This window comes from Parus major, chromosome 6 (genome assembly GCF_001522545.3).
Source record: "Parus major isolate Abel chromosome 6, Parus_major1.1, whole genome shotgun sequence".
NCBI lineage: Eukaryota > Metazoa > Chordata > Aves > Passeriformes > Paridae > Parus > Parus major.
In genome coordinates, this window is record NC_031775.1 from 8,084,125 (window position 1) to 8,098,683 (window position 14,559).

General features: G+C 48.4%; 2 protein-coding genes across 2 annotated transcripts in view; one reads left to right on the plus strand and one right to left on the minus strand.

The window, feature by feature from the left end:
• Positions 1-904: 904 nt before the first annotated feature.
• Positions 905-6,132, plus strand: LRIT2 (leucine rich repeat, Ig-like and transmembrane domains 2). Its single transcript, XM_015632452.2, has 2 exons — positions 905-3,878; positions 5,310-6,132. The coding sequence occupies exons 1-2, from the start codon at positions 3,103-3,105 to the stop codon at positions 6,130-6,132; spliced, it is 1,599 nt and encodes a 532-aa protein (XP_015487938.1). The 5' UTR covers positions 905-3,102.
• A 2,089-nt stretch (positions 6,133-8,221) lies between these two features.
• The window catches only part of CDHR1 (cadherin related family member 1), a 45,516-nt gene continuing 39,178 nt past the window's right edge, over positions 8,222-14,559 (minus strand). The window contains exon 17 of the mRNA XM_033515840.1: positions 8,222-10,964. Within this exon, the coding sequence (XP_033371731.1) occupies positions 10,413-10,964 (552 nt within the window). The 3' untranslated portion in view covers positions 8,222-10,412. The remainder of the gene's footprint in view (positions 10,965-14,559) is intronic.

A 14,559-nucleotide genomic window follows, 5' to 3' on the forward strand; every position in this document is an offset into this window, starting at 1 on the left:
AAGGTATTTCTAACAGAGAACCCTGGATATAACTTTGCTTCCTTCATCCCAGGACATTGGGCATTGTGCACCTGTTCTGTGCCTGAAGATGTACATGATGGGAAACTCCAGTAGTTTATAAACCTGTAAATAAATAACACTTCACTTTTCATGAAAGATTTTTTGAAGATGTGACTTAGCTGCCACATACTTTAAGACCTTCCCCATGGGCAATGCAGGAGGGGTAGGAAGGTGGAAAAGAAGGGCCCTTCCTTTCAAGCAAAGGAGGGTTTGGGCCTTAAAAGCGGTGAATCCCTCTGGCTGTCCCTCCTGCTACCACTGGCACAGCCAAAGCATCCCAATCCAGACCCTCCCTGGTGCCATGTTGTGCTTTTTTTCTATCCCACCTGCCTTCAATCCCAGCCACTGATGGGTGTCTCCATCCCTCGTGGCTCCCACCTGTCCAGCATGACTGAACGTGCCAGAGATCTGGGGCCACTGATCCCATCACAGGGACGTGTCCCATCCTCTCTAGAGCTGAACACATCAAGGCACTGATTTTCCTCTGCCTCTGCTAAAAGCCTCCTGGTCCCAGGCCCTGCAGTTCATACATGGGCAAACTTCAGGAGCTGTCCCTGACACACAGGGGTTTTCTAACTAACTGCACCACAAATAGTTTGTTACTGTTATTGCCTGTTGTAAAGGGTAAAATAATATTATTTTATTATAGTAAAATTATATTATTATGGTATCATTATATATCATATTATTATATGGAAATATTATATTTATTATTTATTATATTCTGTAATATTTTGCATTATTTTATTACTGCAAAATTATAATTTTAATTATTGTAAAGTGTAAAAATAGAAAATTACTATTATTAAAAAAGAATATAATTGTTTTAATAGGGAATATTTTCATGGCAGACCACAGAAAGAGAACAAAGACACTGGTGACTGTGGCATGTGCTGGGTGGGAGTGGAGGTCCCTGAGTCGCTCTGCTTCAGTGGCTGATGGATGGTGGGGAAGGACACACCCTCTGATGGCAGCTGCCTCTGTTGCTCCTACAACACCCTCAGTTTAGCCAGCCTGCCCTGCTGATGGGTGTTCCCTCTATTGCTTGGGTTACATGCAAGGGGCACAAGGAGTGTGTCTCTCAGGTGACAGGGGCTGCACTGGTGCCACCTCCACTGCAACAGCAGCAGCTTCACCGAGAAACTCCTCAGTAGCCACCACCCCGCAGTGGGGGATTTACAGCTGCTGCATCTGCTGTGCTACAGACCAGCAGCCTTCCCCCTTCACTCCCAGCTCACTGATGTGTTTGACTACAGGGCAGTTGTTGAAAAATCAAATACTGCACCATGGACAAACAAGGAATATTTCAGCTAAAAAACCCCAATCCATAAAAATCCCATGTGCTTGTGGCTAGATGTGAGGCACTGCCAGCAACAGCATCCCCAGAGGCCCACTCCTTGTGGCCTGCTCCCTGCATGTGTACATGGGTGAGAGAAATAGAGCACTCTACCAGTCACCAGAAGTTTCCCCACCATTCCATTTTGCTGATTTGCCATGAAAGAAAAGCTCCTGTTGATTTAAACACTGCAGAATCAAGCCTATGTCTTCCGTAGGCTGAAAGCAGCACAACCCTGAGAGCCACATATAGCTCTAAGCTGCCACACTTAAAATATTTTTCTATCCTGGTCCCATAGGTTAGAGGTTAAGCAGGTTCAGGCTAATCTTGCTTTGTGACCCAGCATCACCCACACGGGCAGTGAGGGGCAGCCCTTTTCCCAGGCGTGCTCCTGTGCAGGCTGTAGTGAAACCCATCCACACTAGATGGCCCCAGGAGAACGCAGAACTCCTTGGGAAGCACAACTGAAACCTGCTACTTTGGATTAAAAGTGATCAATAAATTTGGTTATTCAAAATCGCTTCTCAGAATGGCTTAGTTTTTCAAGATGACTGAAAGAGAATAGCACTGAGATTTTTGTATTTATACAGAAGAGACTGACTTCCAAGATACCCTTGTCAGAGAAATCCACGGACTGGCCACAGCCATGTTGCTATTTTCACTACCAACATGTAAGAATTGAGCTACTGTGGGGAGGAGGAGTTGTTTTGGAGGAAAATGATGCCAGGCAGGGTTTAGGGGAGGATGGACTGTGCAGTGGGGCGCTATGGGAAGTTACAGGTGTGAGGTCTGGCCCTTACCGTGGCTTTCTGCCTTGATAAAAGCCATTAAAATATAGAAGAGACAGACCTCATGGTCTTGGAATTAAAAAAAAAAATAAAAAAAAAATTGGCCTGGTTAGTTTCTTGCAAGGGCTTGGCAAAAGAAGTGGCTTTGGCTCCATCTTCATATTCCCAACCAAATATATGTCTGTCAGAATCCCCTCAGCTGGAGGAAAAATGCCAAGAGTGGTCCTGGAGGTGGTTTTTAGCACTTGGACACAGACTGAGAACCACACTACATGTCTTCCTTAGGGTTGGGTCCCCAGCAGGATTTATTTCTGCGTCAAGGAAGATTACAGCTGATAGGATTTGCTTCTTGGAGGCTGTTGGCGTGTTTGGTGCAAAGCCCTGCACAGTGCTTTCTTAAAGGAGAATATGGACCCTGTCTGTCATATTTTTCTTCTTCTTCTGGCCTTCCACAAGATAAACCCCTCTGTTTCATCTTGCATCACAGGATGCTCTTGTTCTCAGGACAGCTTTGGAAGGTAAGAACACTGTTACCCCTGTTGTAGCACCAGTGAAGTGGCTCAGACAGCCCCAGTAGCAACTCTGCCGATGATGTGAGCACCAAAACCAAGCAGACTGATGCAAGGTGTGCCACATCTAATATTTGAATTGTGCTGTCTTGAGCATAGAATGAGGTTTCTCTTATTTCCCTGAGATATATAGTTACATACATAGCCATTTTTATGACTTAATTGCATTGTTTATGGCAAAATTGGTGTAAACCCTGGGGGTGGATGGATGGCTTATGCATGCCCTATATACAATACCTTATAGTTATTCAAGTGCTTGTAGACCTGCATAGGGAACTGGTTTATTGGCCTCAAATGTGGTGTGTGACCTGGAAAATTTTCTGGTTTCCTCCCTAGGAGTTTGCTCTGTATGTCTGCACTGCTGAGGCAGATCCCTGCAAACATCCCTCAGGACATCCGGAAAATTAGAATAGAAAATTCTCACCTAACAGAATTGCCTCGTGGGTCTTTTGAGAACGTTAGTGCCTTGGAGTATCTGTGGCTCAATTTTAACAACATCACAGTGATGCACATCAAGAGCCTGGAGTATCTGCCAGCTCTGAAGGAGCTGCGCTTGCAAGGGAACAAATTAAGTTCGGTGCCATGGACAGCATTTCAAGACACCCCGACTCTGAAAATCCTGGATCTGAAGCACAACCGCCTGGATGTCCTTCCAGAACACGCACTCCGCTATCTGCCCAACCTGACCTATTTAGATCTATCCTCAAATCAGCTTACCATCATATCCAGGGATGTCTTCTACAACTGGCCTGTCTACCAGAGAAGCCAGAGGACGGAGGGGCCGCTGGAAGCTATTTCCAATGCCGTCCTGGCCCTCCATGACAACCCCTGGATTTGCGACTGTCGCCTGCGGGGATTTGTCCAGTTTATAAAGTCTGTGGGCCCACCGATTATTCTGATGAATTCCTATTTAACTTGCTCAGGCCCAAAATTCAGGACAGGGAAGTTTTTTCATGAAGTGGAGCTTAACAGCTGCACGAAGCCCCTGACCTCAGCCCTTGACACCAACCTGACAGTCCCAGCAGGATTAAACATCACCCTGACCTGCTTTGTGCAAGCCAGCCCTTCCCCAGCTGTCTGGTGGACCTATGCACTCAAACTTTTAAGGGCATTTAATGGTAAGCAAAGCTTTTTTTTCCTTCTTTTTTTTTTTCCCCATTAAAAAATTATGCTGTACTATCCTACTTACATAGGTCTGCAGCCCATCACAGTCACCACAGCAACCCAGCCCCTTTACAGAGCACCACAGTTACTGTGGTGGCAGTAATCCAAATGATCTTAATCATCCTGTGCATCTAAGCACATCTGACCAGCATAAGAAGAGCTGCTTCATGCAGGACATCAGTCAATGATGAAAGGAGCATGGCCTCATTCTTATACAATTATCTTACTTGTGGATTTTAAGAAGCAGCTCTTTCCTCATGATACATAATGTAGGAGTTACTAATCCTATATTAGTTGTATATATTTAATAAATACATAGCTATCTAAATATGCATGTATATTTACTATAGTTTATATACTACATACTTTTTTTGGTCATATACTACATATATATATATGCATATATATATGCACACACTGTATAATTATATGTGCATGTAGATGTGTTTGTAAGAGTGCACACACATATATACAGACCTGTATGCTCCTATACTATCCCCACATATTCCCTCAAGAAATACTACACAAACCACAAAACCGTCTGTGTCCATTCACGTTCTGAATGAACTGAAACAAAGATTGTGTTTTCCTGAAGTCTTGCTTATTTATATTATTCAGCAAAGGTGTTGTAATATGAGACCTTTTTCTTTTCCTCCCAATCCATCCTCCCTCACATTTATTTTTACTAAGAGCCTTCAATAGGACAAGTTGCTATTTTCAACGGGTAAGGTAATAAGACATACAGGCAGCCAGCACACAGGTTCTGTGTCCTTAATAAGCCAGCTTACTAAATAGGATAGCATTAGCCCCTAATCCTGGGCTGATATTTGCTTCAATTGCAGCGCTGTAGCAGCACTTGTGTGTCTTTCCACAAGCACGTGCTGATTAATTACATACAGTTTTTTTCTCAACCACAGTCACACACCTCTGTTTGGGTAGATGACAGGGTTTCACACTGTTCTTAACACTGCATTTCACTTCCAGCCCAATACTTTCTGGCTTCATACACCTATTTTGGTCTGATCCTCCTGAGACTGACATTTTTAATCCTGACAGAGGATGGATGGAGCATGTGTCCAAAATGTAGGTGTGCCTCCTCAGCGCCTCTCCTGGTTTGCGCTGAATGCTGATGGCAGATGGGCAGCTCGGCCTATGCCCACAGCAGCTTCTCCAGCAGCTTGTTCTGGTTCGGGGGTCGGACACACTCCATGTTTCCCATGCCTGGGTGTCCCAGCGCGTTACTGCCTTTCAGACAAACTCTGCTCTCAGCTCTGCGCACATTCCCGTGCCCCTCTTCCTCTCTCCCTGGGCAGGGCGGGTCCTGAGTGGGCCCCGTCCTACACCGGCCTTGCGGCTGCCAAGGGCACGGTGGCTCCCTGCTGACCGCTCACCTCTGCCCGCAGTGTCCACGGAGCCCATCAGCGACGACACCGTCCGCTCGGAGCTGCTGATCCCGGCGGCACGGCCAGCAGACGCCGGCAACTACACCTGCACGGCGGCAAACTTCCTGGGCAACGCCTCGGTGGCCATCAACCTCCGCGTGGTGGCCCCGTGGGCGTCCACCACGCCCCGCGGCTGGGCGCCCGCGGTCCCCGCGGAGCCGGGCGCTCACGTGGAGGTGCGCATCGCCAAGCAGACGGTCTACGGCATCACCCTCGAGTGGTTCGCGGCGGCGGCGGCGGCGGCCGAGCCGGGGGAGACTTGGTACACTCTCCTGGTGGGCCGCTACGACGCCGCGCAGAAGGACACCATCTACATCGGGCCCGGGGTGAACACCTACTCGGTGACCGACCTGCTGCCCGCCACCAAGTACGAGGTGTGCGTGGCCGTGCGCAACCAGGCTCCCCGCAAGGGCCAGTGCGTCGTCTTCGTCACGGGCAGCGACGTCAGCCAGATGGAGCAGCGAGAGAAGCTCATCCACATCGTGGTCATCGTGTGCGCCATGGTGCTGGCCGTGCCGGCCGGCATGTACGCCTGCACGGCCGAGGCGCTGCCCGGCTGCCTGGCCCGCTGCCCCAGCGCCTGCCCGCGCCGCCGCCGCGGGGGCCCGGCGCAGGCCGCGGGCAGCAAGGAGAGCACGCTGGACAGCCTGCCCGCCGGCAGCGAGGACGGGCTCTGCCGCCCCGACGGCGGCCGCGGCGCACGGCGGTCACCGGAGCGCCAGGAGCCCGGCAAGGCCCGGCCGCCCCACAGGAACAGCGCCGACCTCTACTAGCCCGGCCCTGCCCGCCCTGAGGGCGCGGCCCTGCGGCACATTCCACACGCCACCTCGGGCCGGTGCTGGCGTTCCGGAGGACGGCGCCGGGGCGGCTCTGCGCTGCGAGGACTCGGGCACGGCGGGCGCACCGCCGGGGTTTGCGGCGGGCTTGGGGAGCCCAGGGAATGGAGGTGCCCGGGCTGTCCGGCCACTGGTGTGAGTGGAGCTGCGCCTCCGTAGCCCCGGGCTGTCTCTGCGGCACAGTCACGGAGCAAGGCACGCTGACACACCAAGAAAACCAACGCTAACAAAAAATCAGCCCCCGAACCAATAGTAATGCTTGTGGCCAAAGGCCAGAAGTGTCCCCTCACTCACCCACACCGGTGCCAGCTCCTGGGAACGGACAGGGGAGCTGGGCACGGCTGTGGTCACAGCCCAGCAACAGCTAATGGTGGGGAGGATGGGGTCCACATGATGAAGAGATTTTTTTTTTTAGTTGGAGAAAAAATTATTTTGACCGGAGGTGTTGGTTTTGGGGGTGGGTTGTGTTTTTTGTTTGTTTTTTTTTCTTACTCCTCCTTAAGGTTTACGCAGCCCTAAGAGATTCACAGCTTTGGTTGTACCACAAACAGGAAAGGAGCAAGTGCTTGAAGCAGGCTGGTGGGACGAGTGGACAGGGGCAGAGAACATAGAGCAGGGGGCTGGGAGCTGAAGAGGCAAGCCAGGCACATTCCCTAAATGCAGACAGGTAGTTCCCCATCCTGCTACTTTGAAATTGAAGCTTGCCTCTTTGCTAGAGGCAAAAAAACCCCAAAGATTCATGTAAAAGTGACTGCCTCCTGCTTGTGGAGCAGCTCAGTGCTGTGATTTTCAGGGGTCTGAGGACATGTGACTTATTTTTCTTTTTTTGACCTCATGCTTTACAGCACAACCAAAGCAAGTGGCCCATAGACCCACAGCCCTTGTTATATGTGTTATAGATGGTCTCAAAAAGAAAAACGTATAGTAGACACCCCAGTTGTTGTGAGCTTCATGCTGTGGTAGCTTGCCTTTCTAATTGTATTTTAGTTTTTAGTGTGTGTTTTCCATGCTGTCTCTCCTCAAGCCCTATGATTCCTCCCCCAGCACCTCCTTCTGCTGTACTGTATTGCACAGCTTTTGAGCAGAGCTCTGTTTTGTCACTGCTGACTTTCGCTGTTAATACTTCACAAGACTTCCTAGTCTTGTCAGTCTTTTAGTGTCAAAGCAATAAACACGACAAGTTTTCAGAATACACAGAGGTCCTCTGCTTCATCTCTGGCCTTTCACAGTTAAAAATTGAAAAGAAACCTGGATTCCAAGGAGCTCCGGGGTTTGGCTGCAGGGATGGAGGAGGCCAGGCAGCTTCAGTACAAGTCACAGGGGTCTGCAGTGGTGAGAAAGGGGCAGAAGCAGCTGGCCATGCAGGAAAACCTTGTCCTGGGAAAACCACCTGCAGACATGGCTTATACAGAGTGAGGCATGAGCTGATGCTGGTTGAAGACCAGTGTGGGGCCGTGGGTGAGGGGGAGTAAATAACAGCACCATTAGTAATGACTGGCCTTCTTCCACCCCAGTCAGCAGGGAGGGACAGCAGCACACTGTAGAGGCTGGAGAGAGGTGCTGAATCACAGTGAGGAAGCAGCCAGGGAAAGACAAAACATCCCCTGGGCACGTGGAGGAAGGTCATAACAAATCGCAGACACTGGCCGCTGGCATCAGACTGAACCTGCTGCCTCCCTGCCCCGGCGCCATGCTGCAGAGGGCAGTACCACGGGAGCCTGGCCAGGGGCTCTCTGTGACCCTGCCCATGGCCTGTGCCAATGGCATCCTGCTTCTCTCCTCCCCTCCTTCCAGCCCGGTGTTGTCCATAAACCTTACGGCCTCTCTCCTGACTTGCAGTCTGCAGAAGGGTCCATTTGGTCATCCTAAAAAGCAGCCTGGCTGCCTGTGGCTGGACACCTAACAGGTGATGACAAGGCATCATTGCCAGCAGAAGCACACCAAGCACAGAAACACCTTTTGCATATTTTTTAAAAATTTATTTATTAAAAAAAATCTTTTAAGTTGAAATACAGAGTAACTGGGAAAGAGTATCACAACATAGTAATAAAACATCTTTATTACCTCTTATATATAATCTCTAAGACTATAAGCCTGTAATTCCTGTTAAATCTGACTTAATTGAATGGTCTTTATAGGCTTTCTTCATTAGAGAATGAACACAGAATAGTGGCAATAACACAACACTTGGGAAGACAGTGGTATGGGGAATAAATCAGGAGCTTTGGGGAAGATTGCAGAACCTGCAGACACTCAGCCAGCAGAAGGCAGGTGCTTGCACAGGGCAGCAAGAGTGGGGCCAGGGGCTGCACATCCCCTCCCCCCGGCCAGCTTATGGCCAGGGGACAAGGAGGAGGTGATTGGACAGGTGAGAACCTGGGCTTCACATCACAGTGCCCCAGGAGGAGGGATAAGCAAGAAAACAGTAGAGAAAAGGAGAGATGTGACAGGAGAGGCTCTGGGAGCAGCGCTCCTGCTGTGGCCCCCAGCTGGGACTCTGCTGCACCTCTTGGCTACAGCTGCTGGCTCAGCTCATGGGTGACATGAGCCATGAACACTATGGCTTCTAGACAGATTGAACTGAAGTTAAAAAATACAAGATTTTCCTTGTAAGTGGGTCATTTCATATTCAACCAGCCATACCCTAAAATAATGAAGTCCTGCTGCAAAAAGGGGAATTTTTTCAGCTACTGGACTGAGAGGAGATCCTGAGGGCCAGGTCTGCTGGTTTGACTGAAATGACAGCTGGAGAAGTCTCATGAACCCCTTGAATTAACATGGTGTGTCCCATCAGGTTTGCTCCCCACCTTGATGTTCCTGGTACCATGACTGCACAGCTTCTCTGCAGGGCTGGGTCTCAGAGAGGGCGCAGGGTGCTGCTGCTCCCCAGCCAGCTCCATTGGTGCTGACTCCTCTCAAGGGGATGTGAAACAGCCAGGCCCAGCTGAAAAACATCTCTTCAGAAACAAACCTGAGGGGGAGTCCCTGGGGTAGATCCAGTGAAAAAAGTGCTCTGCTCTCAGTGCCTTTTTACTGTCATGTAACAGGAAAAAAAACCTGTCAGCTGCCCTGCCAGTCCCCTCCCATTAACTGTTGTTTAATTCACTCAAAAATACTGATAATAAAAACCTGAATATTTTATGGAAACCTCCTTTTTCACACACCAGTCCCTGCAACGAGCCAGGAGAGGTGATTAAATATATTCCTTGACACTTTCTGCTAGAGTGTACACCACCACATGATCTTTCCAGACACTTCCCTGACCAACATATGCAACTTTCCAGCACTTGTCTCTGTCTTCCACTTATCATTTGCCTCTCAGTTTTACCTAGTGTTCCCTGTGTTTTTATTCATGCCCTTCTCCTGCTGGGCTCCCGCTCTTTTGGGGCACAGTGTCAGAAGGAGGCAGTGCTGACTGAGAGCTGCTATTGAACTTGTGTGCTCGAATCTTGGCCCTGATGGTCCAGGGACGGCTGAGGTGCCCCTCCCATCCCTCCTCAGAGCAGACAAGTCCAGGGCAGAAGCAAAGCACAGCATCATGTCAATGTGCTCTGGCAAAACCCAGCGTAAGCTGCAGGAAAATGAAGAGATTCTCCGAGCCTGCCCGCTTACCTTTTGGGAATGAAGGTACTCAGGCCACGAGCACATCACTCCGCCAGCTGTTGCAAAGCACACTGTGCTCTGGGGACAGGGCAGTGTCACTGCTGTAGGAGACCTGCACCTCGACTCAGTGCTGCTGCTACAGCCGTGCCAACATCTTCAAAAATGGGTCTGGGATTTGAAGTGATGGATTTTCTGACACCTCAAACCCACCTGCCAGACCGGGTCAGAAAGGACCATCCACCAGGGCCTTGGCTGCAGAACATCTTGTTTGAAAACCCAAGCTCTGGGTAGAGACCTCCAAACCAGGGACAACCTGAGTCCCTGTTCACCTGGGGAGGCTGTGGCTGGCGTGCTCAGCCCCGTGGTCAGACACAGCTGCAGGGAGGGCCCACGGGACACGGCCGAAGGAGCCGCAGTCGCGGCTGCACACGGAGGCAGCACTTCTGCGGGTGGGGTGACTCACAGCACATGGTACTTGCAGAAGGTGAGGGGTGGCTATCACAGCGAGAAGCTGCTCTGGTTCACAGGGTGCTGACAGACACGGGGAAGAGACAGCACATAAAAACATCCATGCCCAGCCACAGTCTGCAGTCTCTGGGAGTTGCTGAGAGCGCCTAGATGTGGGGCTCCCCATAAGCTGCGTTCCTCTTCTCAAACCTCATTTTGAGCTCTGACACGAGGGCGTTGTGGGTGCTGCTGTGACCTTTCTTCTTTGGGGGCTTGATTACATGCTTGGGAGTGAGGGAGCCGGACACAGTTGGCACCCGCCACCCTGGGGCATCGCCCCGTGGAGCCAGGGCAGGGGGTGGCGGCGGCAGGGGGGCTGCTGGCGGCACGGGGACAGCCTGGACGTTGTTGTTGCTGTTCTCATTGTGTAGGCTCTTGACGTCCTCCTCAACGACAAACTTCTCTGCAGCGTTGCTGGGCCTCTTGAACTTCAGCCACTCCATCCTGACTGTCCGGGATGGCGGCATCTGTCTCTTTTTTATGATCCTTCTCACCGGCATGACTTTGTTGGACCGCTTGTTGCGCCAGAACATGGCAGTAGAGATCATGATAGTTATCAGCACCATTATGCCCATGACACCAGCTAGCACTCCTAAGGCTTTCATGGGGTTATCTTTAGTTTGCATCAAAAAGGCGGCCATAGGCCCTTTGTGAAGAGTCTGTAAAGGAGTACAAAGAAAACACATGACTTACTCTAGGGGACAGACAGTGACCCAGAAATTTCATTTGTCCAAAATATGTTACAAGTAGAGCTGATTGATGGAAGTCGTATCCAAAAAAAAAAAAGAGAGTCACACAGCCAGTCCAGTCCAGGGCTGGAGAATTTAGGTGGGGCCAGAGACTGGGTAAACATTATATGTGAGGTAGATGACTTGAACACAAAAGCTTACAGAAGTATTGCCACCAAACTAGGGCAGATTCCTGCATGTCACCATAGTGTTTAACTTGCAAGAATGGAGCAAGAAAATAATTGGCTCAATTACTGAGCATGGCATTGAAAAGGATTAGGAGAAAATTTCTGCTTATAGAATGTCAATATACAAATGAGCATTTAGCAGATATGTGCTGCATTCTGTTTTCAAGTACTCTTTTACAGACATAACAAAACTCTTTGAGGTAGGGGAGATAAGTGGAGCTAAAGAGCTTTGTTTATAGAAAGAAAAGAAATCAGCAATGACATAAGCTACATTGGCATATTAAGGACAAATGAATGGCCAGTTCTCTTTCCAGCTTAGCACACTGTGCGTCTTGGAGGTCCCCGTATAATTTTGCGGATTTTGCCCTGCGGGTGGAGCTTGGATCTTTTCACACTTTTCCAGTACATGATGGTGGAGATCACCATTGTAACAGAAATGGTGGAAAGGACGCCACTCATGCATATTCCATATATTGTCCATGGACGCTTCTTGAGGCCTAAAATATAGGATTTTACCCTGGACTTGATCTGGAAATATCAAAAATAAGAGAAATGGTCAACCCTCACATGGTTATATTTGAAAGAGGCCAGTATCTATTTCAAATACAGCTGGGGAACTAGGCTGAAGTGTGTACAGGATAGAGAGCCTATAAAATAAAGGAAGCTAAGTGTTGAACTAGGCACAGGAGGGGAGGCAGTTGCAATGATGTTGAACTGAATCCAGAAACAATAAAAGAAGTTAGGAAGCACATATAAACACTGGGCTGATTGGAGAATAGGGGCATGGCACATAGATCACCCTTATTCAGGGCATGGCAGCCCATCCTTGGACTACCTTTCCAAGAGAAGTTAATTGTGAATACAGGTGGTATCTGAACAGACAGTAATGCTATGCAAGGCCAGGAGATCCTTCACAAATGGCACATTCACATGCAGGTTTGGTTACTGAGAGTTGGTCATAAAGTGATGTGTGGCTGCAGAAAGACAGGGCTTCCCACTGTGCCTCAGTCCCCTGTCTTTGACTCCATGGGGGAATCCTCACCCAAACTTTGCATGAGTAGTAACAGGTGATCTGTGTTTTAGTTAGAGGTTTAAGCTCCCAGCTTTTGGTCAGTGGGAGGAAAAGGATACCTCTGGAGCAGTAGTCACCATATGCTAAAATAGGTATCAAAGACAGTGTGTATAAGGAGAACCTTGTGCATAGCTTGGACTTCAACCTCTGACTTGTAGATCAGATAGATTTCCCTGTGACTCTAATCTAGGATGTCCATCTCTTTTCCCTCCCCAGTTTTGGGGGAAAGATGTCTAAGAGTATCCCAGAGTGTGCTTCAGAGTGCTTCTTGTCATTAATGACACATCCCTAAACTTGGGGCATGTAAATTAACTAATAAACACCTCCTGGTCTTAATTTCTGTGTTTTCACAACCTGTGTATCTCAAACACATTATCAAGCCCACTCTTCTCCTATTCTGAATGTGTCCCATTGCTAACAAGAAAGGGGAAAAGAAATGCTAGTGAAACTCAACAGACCATGTCACTGGGGAGGTAGGGACAAATTTTCATCATTTTGCTGTGCAGAGAGTTCTTCTAGTATTTAATTAGGAATGGAACTAGAAACCAGAAGCAAAGCAGCCCATGACTTTGGTGGAGCTTAGATTCACATCAGCTTTGCTGTTCTGCATTACATGTATTTTTTTGTACTTAAATCTCATCAGATGATAGAAATTTTACACTGGCTTACTTAACTTCATGTGAAAGTCAGGTGAGTTAAGTGTCAGATAAGCCCTGCTAAGTAGCATATGACCTAAGTCCATCCAGTTACGAGTTCTGTCAAGATCTATTTTGTAGGAAGGCACTGATGGCTGAAGAATATTTGACTAGGTATTTGAAAACATTGAATAAATGAGATTAGACATTAGTACATGTTGCCCAGGTACTACAGCTGCAGAGGTAAAAACGGATAAAAGTTGTATGGAGAGTTTTTGCATGTGGCTTCATTCAATCTCCTGGTCTCAGCAAGTCTGGCATCTGTTCAGGACTTCCAGTGATGAAGAGATGATTAATACCAAAAACTAAACCCATTAACAGCTAGCTGGTTCAGCCTCTATTCTGGTTACTTGACCTCTACTATGCAAAGCTTTGCCTGGAATTAGCCTTGGATGACAACTGTTCTGCATAAAGACATCAGGCATTTTGTAAGCACGCAGTGGGAGAGTTTATGTTTGTCGTGGCCATTGCACTGGCAGGATAAATACGAGGAATAACTTGCAATACAAGCCAGGGATGTCATAATCTTAGCCAGGCTTCAGAGAGACTTATGGGAAGTGCACATTTAAAACATCTTCAAGTCCATGTGTTGATTACGAGCAGTGCCATGTAGCCAGCTCAACAAATAGTACCACTTTGTAATTGCTGAAGCTGTTGTTTTTTTCCTAATAGGCACACTGCATTTTGAAGAGTACTGGTTTTTCTGGTATACATAAAATAAAAACAGATACATGATGAAATGGAAGCTGTCGTATCTCTGTGGGCCAGGACCTGGAAGAAACACTCTTTCTTAACAGCTATCAAAGGAGTTAAAATACCACTGCTCACAGAAGATAATGCTTTGCTGTTTTTTTTCTGTGACAGTTTCTCAAGAGCCTTTCCTAATGTATGGATTGCAGTGAGCAGAGCACATGGGCCAAGTATCCAAAAGCTGGACCCAAAAGGAATGTGGTTGATCTGTTCAAGCACATGAGCAGCCAAGGCTCACCAGCTATATTTAGGAGTCTAAGTAAGTAGGCGAACCTGTTAAGAGCCCATGCTATTGCAGATTATTTGTAGATGTGGGACTTAAGGGACATGGTTTTTGATGGACTTGGCAGTGCTGAATTAACAGTTGGACTTGATCTTAAATGCTTGGTTCAATGATTGTGTTACAGACAACTTGGGCTATGTTTACTTAAGCAAGTGGATGTGTACTATCTGAACAATGAACCAGCTGGTTCTGAGGAGCCTACTTCCATGCATTCAGTTTTGTTCTGGGGTTTTGTTCTAGCCTGGTTGCAGGGAGGGACTGCCTGTTGGTGCCCAGGCACACTAGGTGTGCTCCCCAAACACATTTTCCTCTGAAAGGAGTCTACCTTGTGTGCTTGGAGCTATGTGAGGCACAGGCACAGTATGTAGGGATGATCAGGAGATTTGCTTCACAAGTGACTCCTGATCTGAGGTAGAACACCAGCTGCCCTTGCAGTGCTCATCCCAAAGCTCAGTGCTATCACTGTATATGAAGGCTGTGTTTGCACCACTTTGCAATACAAACACCAGCATGAGGCAAGACTTCTCAAATCAAACCA